This window comes from Saccopteryx leptura, chromosome X (assembly GCF_036850995.1).
Source record: "Saccopteryx leptura isolate mSacLep1 chromosome X, mSacLep1_pri_phased_curated, whole genome shotgun sequence".
Taxonomy (NCBI): Eukaryota; Metazoa; Chordata; class Mammalia; order Chiroptera; family Emballonuridae; genus Saccopteryx; species Saccopteryx leptura.
This window is the reverse complement of record NC_089516.1, coordinates 30,830,214-30,852,740: the sequence shown is the minus strand read 5'-3', so window position 1 is coordinate 30,852,740 and position 22,527 is coordinate 30,830,214. Positions and strand designations below refer to the sequence as shown.

The 22,527-nt window shown below is 39.5% G+C and overlaps 1 protein-coding gene across 1 annotated transcript in view; it reads right to left on the bottom strand.

Moving 5' to 3' along the window:
* Positions 1-22,527, bottom strand: part of LANCL3 (LanC like family member 3) — a 126,256-nt gene that overhangs the window by 5,123 nt on the left and 98,606 nt on the right. Inside the window, exons 2-4 of the mRNA XM_066356862.1 lie at positions 14,368-14,491; positions 12,280-12,477; positions 3,807-4,014 (exon numbers count right to left, since the gene is read on the bottom strand). Of these exons, the coding sequence (XP_066212959.1) occupies positions 3,807-4,014; positions 12,280-12,477; positions 14,368-14,491 (530 nt within the window). The remainder of the gene's footprint in view (positions 1-3,806; positions 4,015-12,279; positions 12,478-14,367; positions 14,492-22,527) is intronic.

The window sequence follows — 22,527 nt, the reverse complement described above, 5'->3', positions numbered from 1 at the left end:
TTCTTTAACCGTAAGAAGTTTAAGTTATCTAAAGGCCCTGGGAACCCAGAACCTTATAATTAAGACTGTAAACTAGAATTATCTGCTAGAAAAATAAGACATTCTGACCCTTTTTAATAGGTTTACTAGGGTATTATAGCCTCTGATGAAATTTATCTCAAAGGTGATATATCATTAGCCTAGATAAGATCCAAAATGAATTTCTTTATCTACATTTGGGAAATAGGTTCAATCTGAACAGATTAGGGAGCCATAAATCAAAATATGTTAATGGAATTCCTAAACAATGAAGTTTCAAATAGAGGATTTACATATGTTAGTATTTTTTCTTTAGTACAGAACACACAAATATCATAAAGGATATTTTATATTTAACACTGAATATTACATACGTTGGCTTAAGAGAACCTTTTTGAGAAAATGACTTTTGACTGAAGGTCTGAATAGAGGGAGGGTGCTGAGAGATATATGTATAAAGTGAGCATTACAGGTAGAAGGAATCAAAACTTCAAAGGCCTTGAGGTAGATTATGTCTGACATCCTGACAAAATCACAAGGAAGCTATTAAGGTGGGAAGAACCAAGAAGAAGAAAAATAGGGGATGGCATCAGAGAGGTAATGGAGGCAAAATCCTAGAAGGCCTTTTATTCTGAGCCTTGTGGGAAGTTACTAAACTATTTTGAACAGAGGCATGTCATAATCTGACATGCTATACATCATAAGAAGCAAATTTAAAAGATCGTGGTGAAACGAGGAAGCATTCCTAATGAAATCAGTATAAAGGCAAGGATGTTTACTATACATCTTATTATTGAGTATTGTTTTGGAGACTCTTACCCATGCAATCAGAAACTTAAAAGGTATGCAAATAAGATAGGTAGTAACAAAATTATAATTATTTGCAGATAATATGAATGTCTATTTAGAAAGCCCAGGGGAATCTAATGAAAATCTTGTAGAAATGGTAATGGAGTTCAGTAAGTTGGGCAGATATATCATTATGATATTTATCAAAACTAAGATATTTATAAGAGTCAATGCAGATTTATTTATATGAGAGAAGTGCATCTCACATTGCTAAACTGCAATAATATGTAAGTTTTAAATAACTTTCATAAATACTAGCAATAAATGACTTGAAAATAGAGTGGAGGAAAATCTTTCACTCACAAACCTGGAAATAAAATACTAGGAATGAATAAAAGTAACAAGAAATAGCCTGACCAGGCGGTGGCTCAGTGGATGGATCATCAGACTGGGACACGGAGGACCCAGGTTCGAAACCCCAAGGTCACTAGTTTGAGTGCAGGCTCATCTGGTTTGAACAAGGCTCGCCAGCTTGAGCGCAAGGTCGTTGGCCTGAGCAAAGGGGTCACTTGGTCTGTTGTAGCCCCCGGTTGAGGCACATATGAGATAGCAATCAATGAGAAACTAAGGTGCCACAATGAGGAATTGGTGCTTTCCATTTCTCTTCCTTTCAGTCTGTCTGTCCCTCTCTCTGTCTCTGTCACAAAAAATAACAAGTAATATATATAATCTTCATAAAATCAAAACTTTATCAAATGACATTTTTAAAAACTTAAATAAAGGGACAACATATCTTATGTTTTCCTGGATGGAAAAAACTCAGTATTCTAAAGATGTTAATTCTCACTAAAGTCACCTATAAATTCATTGACATTCCAATCAAATTGCCATAAGATTTTTTTAAATTTGAAAAATTGATTCTAAAACACACTTGGAAGAATGAGAGAACAGCTGAGAAAAATTAGAAATAAATGAATAATGGGCCTGACCAGGCAGTGGTACAGTGGATAGAGTGTAGGACTGGGACACAGAGGTCCCAGGTTCGGAACCTCAAGGTCGCCAGCTTGAGCACTGGCTCACTAGATTGAACGAGGGGTTGCTGGCTTGAGTGTGGGATCATAGACATGACCCCAGGGTCACTAGCTTGAGCTCAAAGGTCAGTGGCTTGAAGCCTAAGGTCACTGGCTTGATCCCAAGGTTGCTAGCTTGAGCAAGGGGCCACTCGCTTTGCTGGAGCCTCCTAGTCAAGGCACATATAAGAAAGCAATCACTGAACAACTAAGGAACTGCAACAAAGAACTGATGCTTCTCATCTCTCTCCGTTCCTGTCTGTCTGTCCCTTTCTGTCCCTCTTTCTGTCTCTGTCTCTGTCAAAAAAGAAAGAAATGAATAATGAAATACCAAAAGTTTAGAAATAAATTCACACATTTATATAAATTCAGTTTATAATAAAATTGGAATGTCAAATCATTAGAGTCAACAAATGTTACTAGAAAGTTTTGTCTTTTCTTTAAAAAGCAATAAAGATCTATAACACATCTGACATTCTTAAACAAAAAAAGTAAGTTCTAGATTAATCAAAGACTTAAAGTTAAAATCTTAAAATCTTAATGCTGCTAAAACTCAATATAAATTAATATTTCCCCATTTTTGTAATCTTAGAGTGGGAAAGGTCTTTTTTTTTTTTTTTTTTTTGTGAGAGGAGGGAAGATAGTGAGAGAGATTCCTGCATGCATTCTGGCCAGGACCCACCAGGCAACTTTCCGCTGGAGCCTATGCTCTAGTCAACTGAGCTATCCTCAGTGCTTGGGGCAGACACTTGAACCAATCAAATCACTGGCTCCTGGAGGGGAAGAGAGAGAGAAGGAGGAGAGGTAGGGGGAGAGAAGCAGATGGTCACTTCTCTTGTGTGCCCTGACTGAGAATGAAACCTGGGACAACCATAGGCCGGGCCAACACTCCATCCACTGAGCCAACTAGCCAGGTCGGGAAAGGTCTTTTGAAACAAAACACAAAATCGAGAAATCTTGTAAGTACATCAACTTCAACAAGACAAATACTTAACATTTGGGTCTGGTGAAAGACCATGAACTAAACTGAAAGAGAAATGACAAAGTAGGAAAATATCTACAGTGTATGTTCACAAAGAGTTACAATCCTCAATATTGAGCATCATAATAGAAAAAAATGGGCAAAAATGGGCTATAAATACCTATGGACTTCAATTCTAAAATTTCTCTTAAAAGAAATGCTTTCACAAGTGCATAGAAATATATGTACTATATATTTGGGAAATTTTAGTTTATATTAGTAAAGACTGGACATGTACGGTGTCCATTACTTAAAGATTGGGTAAATTAATTATGGTATATCTATAGTGGATAAATGTACAGTCATTAAAATTTTGAGATAAATCTATATAAACTGAAATGAATGGTGTCTCTTAAAATTGTTTATTTAAAATATAAGCTGCAAACAGTATATATAGTAGTTCTACATTTGTTTAGTGTGCATAGTTGATGTATTTATTTTTACAACTTTATTTATTTATTTATTTATTTATTTATTTATTTATTTATTTATTTAGTGACAGAAGGGGAGATACTATGATAGACCCCCGCAAGTGCTTCAACAAGGATCTACCTAGCATCTCTGTCTTGGGCCGATGCTCACAACCGAGCTACTTTTAGTGCCTGAGACTGAAGCTGGGACCAACTGAGCTATCCTCAGTGCCCAGGGCTGATGCTCCAACTGAGCCACTGGCTGTGGGAAGGGAAGAGAGAGAAGGGTGAGAGAGAGGAGGAAAGAAGCAGATGGTTGCTTCTCCTGTGTTCCCTGACTGGGAATTGAACCCAGACACTGGGCTGATGCTCTGTCCACTGAGCAAGCCAGTCAGCCAGGGCCTATTTTCACACTTTAAACAAGGTGATTGTATTATCTTTTCAGAGCATTAGTTAGGTTAACCTTTGGGGAAAAAATACATGTGAAGAATAGCTGACCTTTGGGCTCGGTAGATGTATTTAGAGTTTCCTGTGAGCCGATATAGCAGTAGGAAGACATAGGCACTGCCAGCTACACCATGGCAAATTCCTGGCCCCTTCTTTAGCAGGCCCTTCTGCCATGTGAGTTCCCCACACCGGATACAGGTGTCCAGGTACTGTGGTTTCTTGGAAACCAGATAAGCTTTTGCAAACAGATAGGCGATTCCTGTGAAAACATCAAAGACATTTGAGGTGACTTTCAGGGCTTAATACTATACAGCAAAATTTCTCAAACTATTAGACTCACAAATCACCAGTGTATTGGTAAAAGGCTCACAAATCACCAGTAGATCTGAGATGGAACCTGAGATACTGCATTTCTAACAAATGTCCTGCTGGAGACCACATTTTGAAGAGCAAGGCTATAGACTCTCTGACAAGGGAGTCTTATTTTACCTGTGAGAATTATTTTAACTTGTTTGAATTGTATCATGGTGTTAGTCCTTGGAGAAAGAGCAACAAGTACATAGATTGGTAAAATCCATAATTTACAAATTAATATTTAATGATGCATACTGTGGTAAGAATTATGCGTATCTGGATAAATGTTTATAGTTTTCCCATCCCACAACCCCTACCCTGAGGTTCAGAATTTGTAATGTTAAAGTACTTAAAGCTATACACCTTTTCTTAAGAGCAAGGATGGGAGTCCTGATAAAAACAATAATGATCCCCAATGACTTGGCCAAGACTTCTACTCCAACTATGAAATGAGTTCTTCCCAAATTGATTGTTCCAAGGAAAGACATTGACCTTCTACATTTCTCAAACAAGGCAATCTCAATTACACAGGCAGGAACAGGAATAAAAGTGACAACTACTAATAGAACATTTCCTCCAAGTTCTAGGAGCTCACATTCAGAAAGGAGACTAATAATCCAAGATCACTGTCTCTCCTGCATGGCCTACTTTACTCATATATAAAGTAGGAAAGACTGGAGTTTAGTATCTTAACTAACTCATTTATTAAGGTTCTCTCTACCTTTCATTGTCTTTGACTAGGCTCTTTTACAACTCCGTAGAAACAGAAATACTGTGTAGAAAACTGACAGTACTGCATAGGAACTCACATTCTAAATGTTAGAGTTTAGATTGACTTCCCTCAGCCATTGTGAAAGCAGCAAGTTTTGCATCTACTATGTCAGCATTCCTAATGGCCTATAAATTTGTCTGCTCTTTGGATTTTCTTTTCAGTTAATTGTAACACCTTTCTAGTTCCCTTATTCATTAATGAGCAAATAAAATAATTTACATACATTTCATTTTATAATGATTTGCATGACACTCATGACTTTATTCACTTTTTTTTTTCTTAATAAGTGAGAGGCGAGGAGGCAGAGAAAGACTCCCGCCTATGCCCTGACCAGGATACACCTGGTAAACTCTCTACCAAGCGATGCTCTGCCCCACTGCTTGTTACTTGGCAACTGAGCTATTTTAGCACCTCATTTGAGGCCAAGGAGCCATCCTCAGCACCTGGGGCCAACTGTGCTCCAACCATTTGAACCATGGTTGTGGGAAGGGAAGAGGTGGGGGAGGGGTCGAGAGGCAGATGATTGCTTCTCCTGTGTGCCCTGACCAGAATCAAACTCGAGTCTTCCACATGCCGGGCTGATGCTCTGCCACTGAACCAACCAGCCAGGGCCTTTATTCAGTTTTAAAATTTATCCTTTAACATTTCTTATGATTAACACTTATAAGAGGCTCTCTTTAGCCATTGTTTTCCAGTCAACCACTGAAAATGGTCATCTATAGCATTGCCCTCTTCAGTTTTAGCAACAAAGTGTCATCCACCAACTAAATGACGATTTTAAAAGAATTAAACTTATTTACTTATACATATATTCATTCACTGTACCCATGTGTTTGAAAGTGTTCATTAATTATCTACTGTATGCATGTCTCTAGGCATGGCTGGCTTCATCATCAAGTGACCTCTTCAGTGTCACAATGGTCTCCCAAAGGGCCCAATGCTGTGTTTAATGCTCTGTCTTTGCCATCTTAAAATTCTTAATCATTTTTCAAAGTGAGGTACATATTCATATTGTAATGGGCATCCCACATTATGTAGCAGATACTGGCATTGGGTGATTCAAAATAAGTGCTAACCACAATTCTTGTCCTTCAGGAAAGCAGTGTTTAGTAAGGAAGAGAAAAATACATACATATATGTGACTGACCCATAATAAGACATGTAGTTCATGATGCTTTTGGAGCATAAAATGAATAGTTCTGTCAATTACACCAGAGGGATCAGAAAAGTAGAAATTCCCTAAGGGAGACAGTCAGGTGAAGGAGGGCTTTCTTCAGGACTTTGTAGGATGCATAAGAAATTGTAGGTTCAAGGTTAGGGAGAGAGAGCATTTTAGGCATTAAGATCAATTCGGGCAAAGATTCAGAGCCTGGACAAACAAGCTACATGAAGTTGAGTGGGGCAGTGTTCTAACCAACAGTAGTGAAGTGGAAGTGGAGATAGGGTTCACATTAGGGAAGGTTTTATAAGTTTAATTAGGCAGTCTGAGCTGTATTCTGTGAGCAAGAGGGAACCTACCAGTGAGAGTATTGTTGTTGTGGTTTGGTTGGTCTTTATTTTTAGTGATGTGATTAGTATTATAGACAAAATGTCCCACACTGGTATCAAGAGAGATCTAAAGAAGGGTAATGGGGTAGTTATGAACATATCATGTTGGCAGAAAGATGTCAAAGAGGTAATGAATGAGACAGCTCACATGATTTGGTGGCTGTTTGGATATTCATTGAATACCTGCTATATGCCAGGCACAGCAGTAGGTGCTAAGTTGTTAAAAAGTCTCTGCCTTCATAGTGTTTACAACCTAACTGATGGCATTAATTAGCCAGTGTGTGGAGGGGGGCATGGAATTAGGCTATGTGGAAGCACACAGGAAGGCTCCTAACCCACGCTTGGAGGTAGGAAAGGCCCATGAGGGGGAGTGACATCATCCAGCCTGAGTGCCAAAAGATGAGAAGGAATTAGCCAGGTGAACTGAAGGCCTTTGGTGCTGTCGGATCTCCTTGACATTTCCAGCAGGTGCCTCATCTCCCAGTTGTTATGAGCTATCTGCTAACAAAGCTAACAGTGGCCCTCTTCTTGGGAGATGTGCTTCGCCAAATGGAAGGCTAGATATGTGTCCACCCCCTAGCAGATTTCTGCCAATGTATGACACAGGGGTACAAAAGGTCCGGCCGCTGCCTCAGGACAAACCAATTCTGTTGTTTAATCTGTGCCTCTTAGTTTCCCCTCAAAATCTAGGTGAAGCTAAACTCCAGGTGAGACACAGAAAGCCCTTTGTGACCCAGCTCTTACACTGCTCTCCTACCATTTCTCTGCCATTCCTTACTTAAACCTTTCCACACTTTAGTAAAACTAAATTACCCACAGTTTCCATTCCTTCGCTATGTGGTCTCATGCTTCTAACTGGCTTTTATTGGAACAAATTTCCCACCCTTCTTGGCCTGGTCAACATCCCTCAGGCATCACCTCCTCCAGGAAGCCTTCCCTAAATCTGGAGGACCACCAGGAATTCCTCCTCTGAACTCCCACTACTCCCTATACAAACCTTAGCACTTACACAGTGTCATGTCTGCCTTCCCTATTATAATGTAAACTACCCAAGGGTAGGACCTCTGTCTTGCTCATTTTTGCTCCCCTAGTTTATGGCATGGTGTTTGACACATGGCAATGGCTTCACAAATGTTTGCTGACCCTATAACATCTCATTTCTCACCCTAGCAAAGGCCAATGCTGAGTGAAGATGAGAGCTATGGAAAAAAAAAAAGTCTGAGAGGGTCCAATTACTATACCAGGCCCTTAACCCTAGGAAGCTAATAGCTAATGATCCTATGGTCTGGCCAGAAAAGAAGGGCCGCATCCTGTGCCCTGGATCACAGAATGGTAAATGAAGGGTCCTTGAAAAACTTCTAAACCTATTATTTCCTAACCAGACCTAACAAAATCCACAATACGACTGTTTAATCTAAAAGGAAGGAATGTTGGATTTCTTTGCTTTTTATGGGAACCGTGTCATTTCATCATGGGAATGCTAAGCTGCACTGTTGATAAAATACCTGAGTCAGAAATGCTATATGCTTTTGCCAAAGACAATTGGAAAAAGAAATTATTACTTAAGAACTACAGTTTGGGAGACTAAGTTTTGAAAGAAATGCAATCTAGCAGACCCTTGGAATAGCCAACTTGGCATATATAGTTTCAACATACTGGGGATCACCAGACAAGTCCATTCTGGGATCAATAATTTCATGGAGGCATGCATTGCACAATGTATACTATAAAGTTTAGTGACAAGGACACCAGCACTGCACTAGCCCTTGTTGTTCTCAATTCAAAGTTACTTACCCAGGAGCCCTTGAGAAATGATTTAAAAAAAAACAGCTACCTGTGTTTCACACAAAGGAAACAAAATGCACTCTCAGTGTTACCATGGTGATGATGTAACATAATGCAATCATTTTTTAAATTGCTTCTGTCCTATATTTCAGAATCATTAATGCTATGATGAGGTCATATGAAACTATACGCCACACTGGGTATTTATATATATGGGTTTCTGCAAATCTTTTGAGAGATGTCCCTCAGGAATGGCAAAGATCCACAGGATAAAAGTATTGTTTCACTACTCCATCTCAATGGGCACATTTCACAGATGAAGAAATAAAGTCATGAAAGAAACAAAGTGGTTTTCTCAAGGCCATGTAGCTGGTTATTGTTAGAGCTACACATAGAACCCAGGGTTATAGACTTGGAGTAAGGAACTATTTCTACAGTGCATAAATGATAACTAAGAAAGTCAACTGTAGAGGTGGGTTGAAAGAAAGCCAATAGGAAATAATTATAGAAGGATGTAAAGCATCATTGACGAAGTTCCAATTACTCTGAATTATCTCTGGCAAGTTTTTTTTAATTAAAAAAAATTTTTTTTTCCTTTTGCATTTTTCTAAAGCTGGAAACAGGGAGAGACAGTCAGACAGACTCCCGCATGCGCCAGACCGGGATCCACCCGGCACGCCCACCAGGGGCGATGCTCTGCCCACCAGGGGGCGATGCTCTGCCCATCCTGGGCGTCGCCATGTTGCGACCAGAGCCACTCTAGCGCCTGGGGCAGAGGCCAAGGAGCCATCCCCAGCGCCCGGGCCATCCTTGCTCCAATGGAGCCTCGGCTGCGGGAGGGGAAGAGAGAGACAGAGAGGAAGGCGCGGCGGAGGGGTGGAGAAGCAAATGGGCGCTTCTCCTGTGTGCCCTGGCCGGGAATCGAACCCGGGTCCTCCGCACGCTAGGCCGACGCTCTACCGCTGAGCCAACCGGCCAGGGCAAAAAAAAAAATTTTTTTAAGTGAGAAGAGGGGAGATAATGAGACAGACTTCTGCATGCACCCTGATTGGGATCCACCCAGCAACCCCTGTCTGGGGTCAATGCTTAAATCAACTGAGCTATTTTTATTGCCTGAGGCTGACACACTGGGAACAACCAAGCTATTCTCAGTTCCTGGGGCTAATGCTTGAACCAATCGAGCCACTGGCTGCGGGAGGGGTAGAGGGAGGGAAGGGGGTAAGGGAGGGGGAGAGAAGCAGATGGTCACTCCCCTCTAGTGTGCCCTGATCAGGAATTGAGGCCAGGACATCCATACATTGGCCAATGCTCTATCCACTGAGCAAACTGGCCAGTGCCTGGCAAGTTTTTAATCATAGAATCACTCTGCTGTCCCAAACCATCTGCACTGTTCATAAATCCACTCTCAAAAGATATTTTGCTCAAACAAGTAAAAATTATTTTTGTAGGCCATCTCCTGTTTATAATTTTTGGAGAGTTTACTGTTCTCAACTTCAGAGAAATCTTGATGGTCTTTGACCTGCACTCATCAGATTTATAATTACAATGGATGCTGTTTTAGCACATCTCTTAAAGGGAAGACCAACACTCTTGAGGTGGGAGTGCAGGTTAAATAATAGGCCCCATTTGGTTTTTTATTCATTCGTAAATTGTTTTATATTTGGTAGTCCAGTGAATATGTGGGTTGAATGACTTCGCTTTGAAACCTATGTTTAATCTTTTATTTTATTTTATTTTTTTGTGACAGAGACAGAGAAAGGGACAGATAGGGACAGACAGACAGGAAGGGAGAGAGATGAGAAGCATCAATTCTTTGTTGCGGCACCTTAGTTGTTCATTGATTGCTTTCTTATATGTGCCTTAACCAGGGGCTACAGCAGAGGCAGTGACCCCTTGCTCAAGCCAGTGACCTTGGGCTTCAAGACAGTGACCTTGGGCTTCAAGTCAGAGGCCTTTGGGCCTCAAGCCAGCATCCTTTGGGTTCAAGCCAGCGACCAGGGGGTGATGTCTATGATCCCACGTTTGAGCCAGTGACACAGTGCTCAAACTGGTGAGCCTGTGGTCAAGCCAAATGAGCCTGCACTCAAGCCGGTGACCTTAGGGTTTTGAACCTGGGTTCTCAAGCATCCCAGGTAAACTCTATCCACTGTGCCACACCCAGTAAGTCTATTTTCTCTTTCTTTACAGGTTTTTTACTCTACAACTAAGTCCTTTTAAAATACTCTGTATTTAACCTGGGATATCTCTAAAATTCAAAGATCCTCAGTGCTTGGAGAACATTCAGAGACCATTACTGAAGTTGATTAAAGATAATAGAAAATGGGATTGTTGAATGTAACATAAAGAGCTAATTTCTAGAATGGTAAATAACTGTTCTTTTCCTCCAAAAAGTTCAAAGCAAGAAGAAATGAGCCAAATTATAACTGGCGTTACTCATTTAGACATAGTGCACAATGCTCTGGCACTGGAACAAACACACATAGAAGCCTTTGAAGTCCTTTCCTTAGGTAAATGTGGCAGGCAGAGAAAAAATGGCCAATGGACTAAGACTTGTATATTAATCAACTCAAACTGTACCAAGAAAAAAAATAAAATTATAGTTGGATTAAAGAATATTAATTAGGTAAAGAGAGTATAGGGAGTAATAAAAACCAGGTAACAAATTAAAGAAAAATCAAATATATTTTATATCTGTGCTCATGGCTTTGAGTCATAGGCTTGAAAATTAAATCTATTCCAAATCCAGACTTTTTGTGTTATTTTGGTATTTTATATCTTTCACCTGGCTATCCAACCAAAATTACTTGATTTATTTGAGTTTAACTTCTTTTAAATTGCCCCTTCTTTGAATGCCTAATTAGCAGTATAATGGGATTTTTTTTTAAAAGGAGAAGATGGGGTCTGATAAGTTTATAGGCTCGGTTCCAGAGAGTTCACTGCAGATGGCTTCTCATTTCTCTAGACATTTCATCAGGTGATGATGGAAATCCTCATTTGAAAAAGAATTCTAAAACAGTGCATCACAAATTTTGATGTGCACACCAATCACCCAAGGATCTTATTAAATCACAGATTCTGATTCAGTGAGTCTGGGGTAGGGCCTGATATTCTGAGTTTCTAACAAGCCCCCAGGCTACCTATGTCACTAGCTCAGGGACCAATTTTGAAATGCTCGTCTCCAGATATGCATTGTTCAAGGTAGCTACTGAGCACCTGCAATGTGGCTAGCCTGAATTGGGATAAAATTTAAGTATAAAATATATACTGATTTCAAAGACTTAATATGAAAAAAGTAAAATAGCTCAATTTTTAAATTGGTTGGATATTAAAATAATATTTTGGGCATATTGGGTTAAAGAACATATATTATTAAAATTAATTTGACCTTTTTTACATTTTAATGGGGCTACTAAAATTTTGATTTCATATGTGGATTATAATATATTTTATTGGACAGTGCTAGTTTGATTCATATGCAAGTAGATATAGAGGATATATTTTTTAAAATACAGAATCACTTCTGAAGATCCTTCACAAATCAAACCTTTTTATTCCATCTAAAATTTTTTTAGGCCCTGGCCAGTTGGCTCCGTAGAAGAGCATCAGCCAGTAGTGTGGATTTCCTGGGTTCAATTCCCGGTCAGAGCACACAGGAAAAGCAACCATCTGCTTCTCCACCTCTCCCCCTCTCACTTCTCTATCTCTTTCTCTCTCTGCCTCCCCTCCTGCAGCCATGGTTCAATTGGAGCAAGTTGGTCCTGGGTGCTGAGCCATGGCTTCTGTCTCAGATGCTAAGAAGAGCTCAATTGCTGAGCAATGCAGCTATGCCCCAGAAGGGCAGAACATCACTTCTTAGTGGGCTTGCTGGGTGGATCTCGGTCGGGATGCATGCAGGAGTCTGTATCTGCCTCTGATCCTCTCACTAAATAAAAATATTATTTTATATTGACCTTTTTATCTCATGTAGTAATAATATGGGAAATACCCTCACTTTCCAGAAAAAGCACCTTTCTTTGGCTAAGCCTGATGAAAGGCAATGTTTTCAGATAATAATGAGTGTGAGACCTGGGGCGCCGTGACACCAGTGCACCAGCTCGTTCTCTCTCTCAATGGCCTCTCCAAGCTCAGGTGGCCAGTTGCAGTTCTGTTCCTGCTCCATTAGGAAGTCCACACTCTGCCATACCAGCTCCTGATCTGAAGGCTTGATATGCTCGTGGTAAGAAAGAAGCATCTGGAGAATGGATGACAGGCCATGAGCTGCTCCTATATTGACAAACAAAGTATAATTAATTCACACAATTTGACGGAGGGCTCATTTAATTTAGTGAAAAGACAATCATAGTATAACTAGAAAGAATGATGATACTTCTTGAAAGTATACACAGTACTATAATAGCTTAGTTGACAAAGAACTAGGCATCTGGGGAACATAGGTTAGATCAGGGAGTGGCAAAATATAGCCTGCAGGCCAAATCTGGCTCACTGCCTATTTTTGTGAATAAAGTTTTATTGAAACACAATCACGGTCATTTAGTCTACTGTCTATGGCTGTTTTTGTGCTGCAATGCCAGAGTTGTATTTGTGATAGAGACCATATGGCCCAAGATTTATCCTTTAAAAAAATGTATTATTTTTCCTTTAAAAAAAGTTTAGTAATCAACCCATTTTAGAGAAAATATTTTTATGAAAACTTTGTAATTGACATATTGATCATTTTTATGAAAATGCTCTTAAGAGTGTTTGAAAACACTTTGTTTTCTGTACTTAAACGTACATTCATTCACTCAACACATAAGAATTAAGCACATACTATGAGCCAGATACTGTTTAGGGGCTGAAGATAGACCAGTGAACATAACAGACTAAATCACTTCTTTATTGATCGAAGCAGGGAGTTGGTGGATGACTACCCCAGTTTCTTTACCCCTTGAGTAAGACAATTCTGATGCAAGTTCTATGCAATCTCTAACAGTTCCTAGTGGAACCGAACCTCAGTTATTCAAAATTGCTCATTACTACATCCTCTATTAACTTCTTTGTCTACTCTGTATCACTTTCTCATTCTTTTATCAATACTTTCTTGGATCACCTCCCAAATACACCATTTACACCTTGTCTCAAGGTCTGATTCTAAGGAAAGTTACACAGGAACTTAAACGTACTTTGACAGAACTCTCAGAGAACTGCCATTCTATAAGATTATTGTTCATCAGCTATTCATTCATTCAGATGGATACCCTCATTAGGTACAGGCTCTTGGTAAAAGAGATCACAAAGATAACAAGAGAAAGGCCTATCCTCCTATCCTGAAGGTACCCAGAGCCCATTAAGGTGATTGGACATGTAAGCCAATCATTATACAGTCCAATGTGATAAGGGCTCCAATAGAAGTGTGGCAGGCTAACATTATACGACCCAATTGTGCTTCAGGGCAAAACCTGAACCCTGTGAACGTATCTCCAGAGAGGGGTCAATAAACCCATTTTTCAAAAGCACAACATCCCTCAATAGATCTAATGATATTTGAATAGAGTCTTGTTATCTCAGTATAAGTATTATGGATAGATGAAGGGGTTGACATTTTAGGCAAAAGGAACAGGCAGAAAGGTTACAAGATATGAGAACATTTTGCTTGTAGAAGACTATACTGGACACAACCAGCGAGGAGAGGAGATAAAGTTTGAGTCTGGAGACAGAAGCAGGTGATGTACAAAGGGCCTTGCAAGTCATGCTCAGAGGTAAGGGGAGTCACTAGTTATCACTTTACAAGCCTCATATCTCAACATTTACCATTGTTATTCAGCAGTCTGTTATTAATCCATTAATACTAAAACTTGAGAATGCCTGAATCTGATTTCTCTCTGTAAAGGCAATGAATGTATAAACTGTTCACAAACTCAGCAAAATGAGGCCGATTAACTTACAATCTAGAATAAAGAAAGTAATTATTAAAATAGCTACATTTCTATCAGGTAGACTGGAAACAAATATCAAATTGTAATTTGTAATATTTATCAATATTTGTTTTATGACATTTTAACGTATTTCTAGTTAAATGAATAGTGATGACTTATTTAAAAAATAAATATTCTAGTCTTTAGTTAATGCTGATATTAGAGACTACCTTCATCCTTTACCAACACCTTCACTCACCCAAGTATTCAGTTCCATAGTAAGAATACATCAAGGGGAATGGTTTCCTCTTTTTTATGGCGTACTGCTTCCCGGAGTCGAGAATTGCTTGGCAAATTGATTTGATCTGTGCTGGTGTCAGTACCTGAGTAAAGAAATCAAGAAGCAGAAGTCAAATCAGAATCTTTTATCCTCAGACACTAGATTTTCTTTCTTAAAAAGTCCATCAGTATATCCCTTAAATCCTTTCCCTAGGTGTAAATAAGCTTCACTAACCATAACTTATTTTTTTTATTTATTCATTTTTAGAGAAGAGAGAGAGAGAGGGAGAGAGAGAGACAGAGAGGGAGAGAGAGGAGAGACAGAGAGAGAAGGGGGGAGGAGCTGGAAGCATCAACTCCCATATGTGCCTTGACCAGGCAAACCCAGGGTTTCGAAACTGCGACCTCAGCATTTCCAGGTCGACGCTTTACCCACTGCGCCACCACAGGTCAGGCCATAACTTATTTTTTAACTACTGATTTGCTCTTTGTCGATTATATCTTCTTCAGAAAATCTGCTGTTTTGATGGGCAACACACACTTTTACTGTTATAGGCTTTTATAAAATGCACTAGTTATATCATTAATCCTGTCACAGGAGCAAAAAATTGCTCACAAAAGAAAAAAGACTGGTCCTAACTGATCATCTTAATAAAGCTGGTACTCCTGGTGCAGGTCTGGCCCAGACAATGGGCCTTCAGTTTATGTCATTTAGATCAGTGGTCCTAAACCTTTTTTGGGCCATGGACCAGTTTGATGTCAGAAAATATTTTCACGGACCAGCCTTTAGGGTGGGATGGATAAATGCACAAAATAAAATTATGCAACTGGTGTAAAAACTGTGGTATTTTTAAATATAATTGTCGTACTTACGAGACAAGCATCAAGAGTGAGTCTTAGATGAATGTAATAGAGGGAATCTGGTCATTTTTTAAAAATAAAACACCGTTCAGACTTAAATATAAATAAAACGGAAATAATGTAAGTTATTTATTCTTTCTCTGCGGACCGGTACCAAATGGCCCACGAACTGGTACCAGTCCGCGGCCCGGGGGTTGGGGATCACTGATTTAGATGGTTTTCATAAAGCCAAAACTGTATGAAACGCTGCTGCATGACAGACTCACTTGTAGCCTTTGACATTCCTGAATGAAACAAAATCCAATAAGAACCAAGACAAAATAACTTTTAAAAATTTTTTATTAATTTTTAATTTACTGTGTTTACATGGATTCAAGTGTCCCATTGAATATAACTTTCTCACCTCTACCCCTGAGTCCCTTTTAATACCCCCATTGCCCCCTTCCCCCTAACTCCCTACCCTCTTCCCTCTAGGATCTGCTGTCCTGTTATCTATATCTCTGTGTTATGTATATATAGTTTCACTAATCCCTTTATCTTCTCTGATCCCATTCCCTCATCCCACCCACTTCCCTATGACTGCTGTCCCTCTGGTCCTTCTGACCCTGCCACTGACTCTATTCCACTCCTCAGTTCACCTTGTTCATTAGATTCCACATATATGTGAGATCATATATTTTTATTTCTCTGCCTGGCTTATTTCACTTAGCATAATAGTCTTCAGGTCCATCCATGCTGTCACAAAAGGTAAGATTTCCTTCTTTTTCAGAGCTGCATAGTATTCCATTGTGTATATGTACCAACGCTTTTTAATCCACTCGTCCACTGACGGACACTTGGGCTGTTTCCAGATCTTGGCTATTGTAAACAATGCTACAATAAACATGGGGGTGCATATCTTCTTTTGAATCAGTGATTTGGTATTTTGGGGGTATATTCCTAAAAGTGGGATGGCTGGGTCAAAAGGCAATTCTATTTTTAATTTTTTGAGGAATCTCCATACTGTTTTCCATAGTGGCTGCACCAGTCTGCATTCCCACCAGCAGTGCAGGAGGGTTCCTTTTTCTCCACATCCTCGCCAGCACTTATTCTGTGTTGTTTTGTTTATGAGCACCATTCTGGCTGCTATGAGGTGATATCTCATTGTGGTTTTAATTAGCATTTCTCTAATGATTAGTGATGTTGAGCATTTTTTCATATGCCTATTGGCCATCTGTATGTCCTCTTTGGAGAAGTGTCTATTCATTTATTTTGGCCATTTTTTGATTGGATTGTTTGTCTTCCTGGTGTTGAGTTTTACAAATGCTTTACAAATTTCGGTTATTAACCCCTTATCAGACACCTTGTCGAATATGTTCTCCCATTGTGTAGTTTGTCTTTTTATTCTGTTCTTATTGTCTTTAGCTGTGCAAAAGCTTTTTAATTGATATAGTCCCATTTGTTTATCCTTTTTATTTCACTTGCCTGTGGAGATAAATCGGCAAATATATTGCTGCAAGAGATGTAGGTGAGCTTACTGTCTATGTTTTCTTCTAAGATGCTTATGGTTTCATGGCTTACATTTAAGTCTTTTATCCATTTTGAGTTTATTTTTGTGAATGGTGTAAGTTGGTGGTCTAGTTTCATTTTTTTTGCAGGTAGATGTCCAATTTTTCCAACACCATTTGTTAAAGAGGCTGTCTTTACTCCATTGTATGCTCTTATCTCCTTTGTCAAATATCAGTTGTCCATAAAGGTGTGGGTTTATTTCTGGGTTCTGGGTTCTGTTCCATTGATCTATATGCCTGTTCTTATGCCAGTACCAAGCTGTTCTGAGTACAATGGCCTTGTATTATAACTTGATATCAGGAAGAGTTATACCTCCCACTTTATTCTTCCTTTTCAAGATTGCTGAAGCTATTTGTGTTTTTTTTAATTCCATATAAATTTTTGGAATGCTTTTTCTATATCTTCAAAGTATATCATTGGTATTTTAATTGGTATTGGATTGAATTTGTAAATTGCTTTGGGTAACATAGACATTTTAATGATGTTTATTCTTCCTAACCATGAACACAGTACAGACTTCCACTTGTTTGTATCTTCCTTGATTTCTTTTATCAATGTTTTATAATTTTCTGAGTACAAATATTTAATCTCCTTGGTTAAATTTACTCTTAAGTACTTTATTTTTTTGTTGTTGCAATAGTGGAGGGGATTGTTTCCTTAATTTCTCTTTCTGACAGTTCATTGTTGGTATATAAAAATGCCTCTGATTTCTGAGTATTAATTTTATATCCTGCCACCTTGCTGAATTCATTTATCAGGTCCAGTAGTTTTTTGACTGAGACTTTAGGGTTTTCTATATACAATATCATATCATCTGCAAATAATGATAGTTTTACTTCTTCTTTTCCAATTTGAATGCCTTTTATTTCTTCTTGTCTGATTGCTGTGGCTAGGACTTCCAATAATATGTTGAATAAGAGTGGTGAAAGGGGGCATCCCTGCCTTATTCCTAATCTTAGGGAGATTGCTTTTAATTTTTGCTCATTGAGTATGATGTTGGCAGTGGGTTTGTCATAGATGGCCTTTATCATGTTGAGGTATGTTCCCTGTATTCCCATATTGTTGAGAGTTTTGATCATGAGTGGGTGCTGGGTTTTATCAATTACTTTTACTGCATCTATTGAAATTATCATGTGGTTTTTCTCCTTTCTTTTGTTTATGTGATGAATCACATTGATTTATTTATGAATATTGTACCAGCCTTGCCTCCCCAGAATAAATCCCACTTGATCATGATGTATGATTTTTTTTCAAATATTGCTGGATCCAGTTAGCTAATATTGAGGATTTTAGCATCTAAATTCATCAGGGGGATTGGCCTATAATTTCTTTCTTTGTGTTGTCTTTGCCTGGTTTTGGAATCAGAATTATACTCGCCTCATAAAAGGAACTTGGAAGTCTTCCCATCTCTTGAATTTTTGGAAATAGCTTGAAAAGGATAGGAGTTAGTTCTTCTTTGAACATTTGTTAGAATTCACTTGTAAAGCCATGAGGCCCAGGACTTTTCTTTGTTGAGAGTTTTTTGATAACTGTTTCGATCTCATTTGTTGTAATTGGTCTGTTTAGGTTTTCTGCTTCTTCCAGATTAATTTTTGGAAGATTATATGTTTCAGGGAATTTGTCCATTTCATCTAGGTTGTCTAATTTTTTGGCATACTGTTCTTCATAGTATTTTCTTAAAATATTTTGTATTTCTGTTGTGTCAGTTGTTATTTCTCTACTCTCACTTCTAATTTTATTTATTTGAGTCTTCTCTCTTTTTTTCTTGGTCAATTTGATTAAAGGTTCATCAATCTTGTTTACCTTTTCAAAGAACCAGCTCCTGGTTTCATTGATCCTCTGTATTGTTTCTTTATCCTGTATGTCATTTACTTCCGCTCTGATCTTTATTATTTACTTCCTTCTGCTACCTCTGGGCTTTACTTGCTGTTGTTTTTCTAGTTGTTTTTGATGCAGGGTCAAGTTGTTTATTTGAGCTTTTTCTAGCTTCTTAAGTAGCTAATGCTGTGATCTTCCCTCTCAGGACTGCTTTTGCTGTGTCCCATAAATTTAGAGTTGATGTATGCTCATTTTTATTCGTTTCTAGGAATTTTTAAATTTCTTCTTTGATCTCATTGTTAACCCATTCCTTATTTAATAACATGCTATTTATTTTCCAAGTGTTTGAGTATTTTTCAGTTTTTCTGTTGGGGTTGATTTCTAGTTTCATGCCATTGTGATCAGAGAAAATGCTTGATATGATTTCAATCATCTTAAATTTGTTGAGGCCGCTTTTGTGCCCTAACATGTGGTCTATCCTAGAGAATGTACCATGAGCACTTGAAAGGAATGTATATTCTGCTGCTTTAGCGTGAAAGGTTGTGAAGATATCTATTAAATCCAGTTGATCTAGTGTGTCCTTTAAGTCTGTTGTTTCTTTGTTAATTTTCTTTCTTGAGGATCTATCTAGTGATGTCAGTGGAGTATTGAAATCCCCTACTATTATAGTTGCTGTTGATCTCGCCCTTTATATCCATCAAGGTCTGCTTTATATATTTAGGTGCTCCTATATTAGGTGCCAAGATATTTATAATGGTTATATCTTCCTGTTGGATTGCTCCCTTTATCATTATGTAGTGGCCTTCTTTATCTCTTACTATAGCCTTTGTTTTAAAGTCGATTTTGTCTGATATAAGTATTGTTACCCTTCCTTTTATTTCCATTTGCATAAAATATTTTTTTTCATCCTTTTACCTTCAATCTCTGTGCATCTTTTGTTTTAAGGTCCCTTGTACACAGCATATGTATCGGTCCTGATTTCTTATCTATGCAGCTACCTTATGTCTTTTGATCGGATCATTTAATCCAGTTACATTTAAGGTCATTATTGATATGTAGTTGTTTATTGCCATTTTATTCTTTAAAACTGTATTCCTCTTTTGCTATATTCTTTTTCCCCTTTGATCTGTTTACAACAGGCCCCTTAGAATTTCTTGCAGCCTTGCTTTGGTTGCAATGAATTCCTTGAGTTTTTTTTTTGTCTGGAAAGCTTTTTATTTCTCCTTAAATTTTAAATGATAGCCTTGCTGGATAAAGTAGTCTTGGTTGTAGGCTCTTGTTCTGCATTACTTTGAATATTTCTTGCCATTCCCTTCTGGCCTCAAGTGTTTCTGTTGAGAAGTCAGAAGTCATCCTTATGGGGGCTCCTTTGTAGGTGATAGTCTTTTTTTCTCTAGCAGCTTTTAATATTTTATCTTTATAACTTAGCTTTGGCCTTTTAATTATGATGTGTCTTGGTGTTGATTTCTTTGGGTTTCTCTTTAATGGAGTTCTCTGTGCTTCCTGAACATGTGAGATGTTTTCCTGTCTTAATTGAGAGAAGTTTTCAGCTATGATATGTTTGAACAAAGTCTCTATCCATTGTTCTTTCTCTTCTTCTTCAGGAACCCCTATGATGCGGATGTTATTTCTCTTCATGTTGTCACAGAGCTCTCTTAAGGATTCCTCAGACTTTTTGAGTCTCTTTTCTTTTTTCTGCTCTGCTTCTGTGCCTTTATTTATCTTGTCCTCTAACTCGCTGATTCGATTCTCAGCTTCATCCATCCTGCTTTTAATTCCTTCCATTGTGTTCTTCATTTCTGATATTGTATTTGTCACTTCTGACTGATTCTTTTTTATTATTTCAATGTCTTTTTTTATATTTGCTATCTATTTAGGTGTTTGTAATGACCAAATATTGTTGTTCTAAGATCTTTGAGCATCCTAACAATCGTTATTTTACACTATGCATCTGGTAATTTGGTTATATCTGACTCATTCAGGTCCTTTATGGGGATCTCTCTGGATTCATTTGTGTTGCATTTCTCTGTCTTCCCATTTTGTCTGTTTATAAGAAGGGTTTGGCCACTGGAGTCCACCTGATGTGGCCTCTGTGTTCCCTAGGTGTGGTCTGTCTGCAGGCACAGCACCCCCTCTATACTGCCTAGGGCTTTAGGATATGGGCATTGCCAGTGCCAGCCTGGTGGGGCTGTCGCTGTGGTTTCTACCTCTCCTCCATGGGAGGGGCTGTGATCACATGCCTAGGTCTTCAAGCTTTGGCGGCCTCGGCCTTTGCCCCGCTCCTGTGGGTGAGGTTATGCACCACACTCGGACCGCAAGCCTTGGAACTGCAAGCTATGTGAGCACCTTTGCTCAGCTGCGGGTCTCCACCTGTTTTTGGGCTTTCACCCCGCCCACGCGGGAGTAGCCAGCTCTTTTCAGCTGCAAACCTTGGCTCCATCAGCCAGTGGGGCTGCGTGCTCAAGCTCAGTTGCGGAATTCCGCCTGTTCTGGGCTTTTGCTCCACCCCCGTGGGAGGAGCCAGCTTGCCCACTGGGCTGCAAGCTTCAGTTGAACAGGCTGGGCGAGGCTGTGTGGCCACTAGCTCTTTCTTAGCGGTGGGTCTCTGTCCCTTCCGGGGCTCCCACTCTTCCCTTGCAGGCAGAAGTGCAGGCGGGTCCGCAGTTGGGCCTGACCACTTTCGCACATCCCTCCTGCCTCTGCTGGGCACAACTGAGCTCACACCCAGACCTCAGTTGTGGCCGGCTGGCTTCAACCCTTGCTGATGGAACAGTGCTTCCATGTCCCACTGCCGCCCGCCCTCTGAGGAGTCCTCAGCCATGTGGGTGGGGGCGCTGCAGCTCAGACCCTAACACTCCATACTGTAGTCCCAAAAGCTCCCTCCTTCTAAGCAACTCTGCTCTGAGTGCCGCAGGAGAGCTTGTTTGGCTAGTGTCCTGCTTCCCTTTGCTGGTATTACTGGTTCCAGGGGAAATATTTGCTTCAGATTTGGGGAGTGACTCAGCCCAGGGGTTAGGGTGGCTGTCCCACAAAGTGTTTCTTCCTGTGCCTCCTAGATTACACTCTCTTCCCACTCTTCCAGTCCTCTCTCCTATCTTCCAGAGCCCCGGGTGGGTGGTTGTGAGAGAGGTTTTTGTGCGGTCCCTTTAAGAAGTATCCTGGGTCTGAGAAATCTGTCTCTTTCTCACAAACAGTATCCTGACTTGTTTCACAGCTAAATACTGTCTGTATGCCTCTTCTAAGCTCTGAGGCTGCATGCTGGGGCTTTGTTCCTGGGGCTCAGGACCCTCCCTTCTCCACTAAACTCACTTCCCACCACATGAGTCTCTCCAGGCTTCTGTTCACTCCTGGGAGCTGGGCAGCCCTCTCCATGTTTCTGCTTTTGCTACCAGTCTCAGTGTGGCTTCTTCAGTGTTCCTTGGTTAAAGAGTCCTCTTAGTTTAGTCCAAAGTTGGTTTTTCCAGATGATGGTTCTTAAAATTAAGTTGTAATTCACTTTGGTTCTGGGAGGTGGAAGTTGGTATGTCCGCCTACTCCATCGCCATCTTGCTGGTCTTCCCAACTGATCTTACATTTAATCTTAATCTACTTCATATCTGGCATTATCAGTCTCATATCAACTCCTACATCCTGGCTCACTCTCAGGAACCTGGTGAGAGCCTTGAAGGACACAAATTTAATAGGAATCTAAAATAGGAATCTAATCTGGTCCCATTCCTTATTTTCCTGGGAAAATATCTGGGTCCTGAACTAAACTTAGATCCAATCTGCCAATATTGCTCTTGAATCCATCAGACAAAGGTAGTTTTTGTGATAGGAAAGAGTCATTGAATTTGAGGGGTATGTACTGATTTGAGTTACTATAATTCTCCCTTTTTGACATCTGTGCCAATAATTCAAAACTGGTTTATTC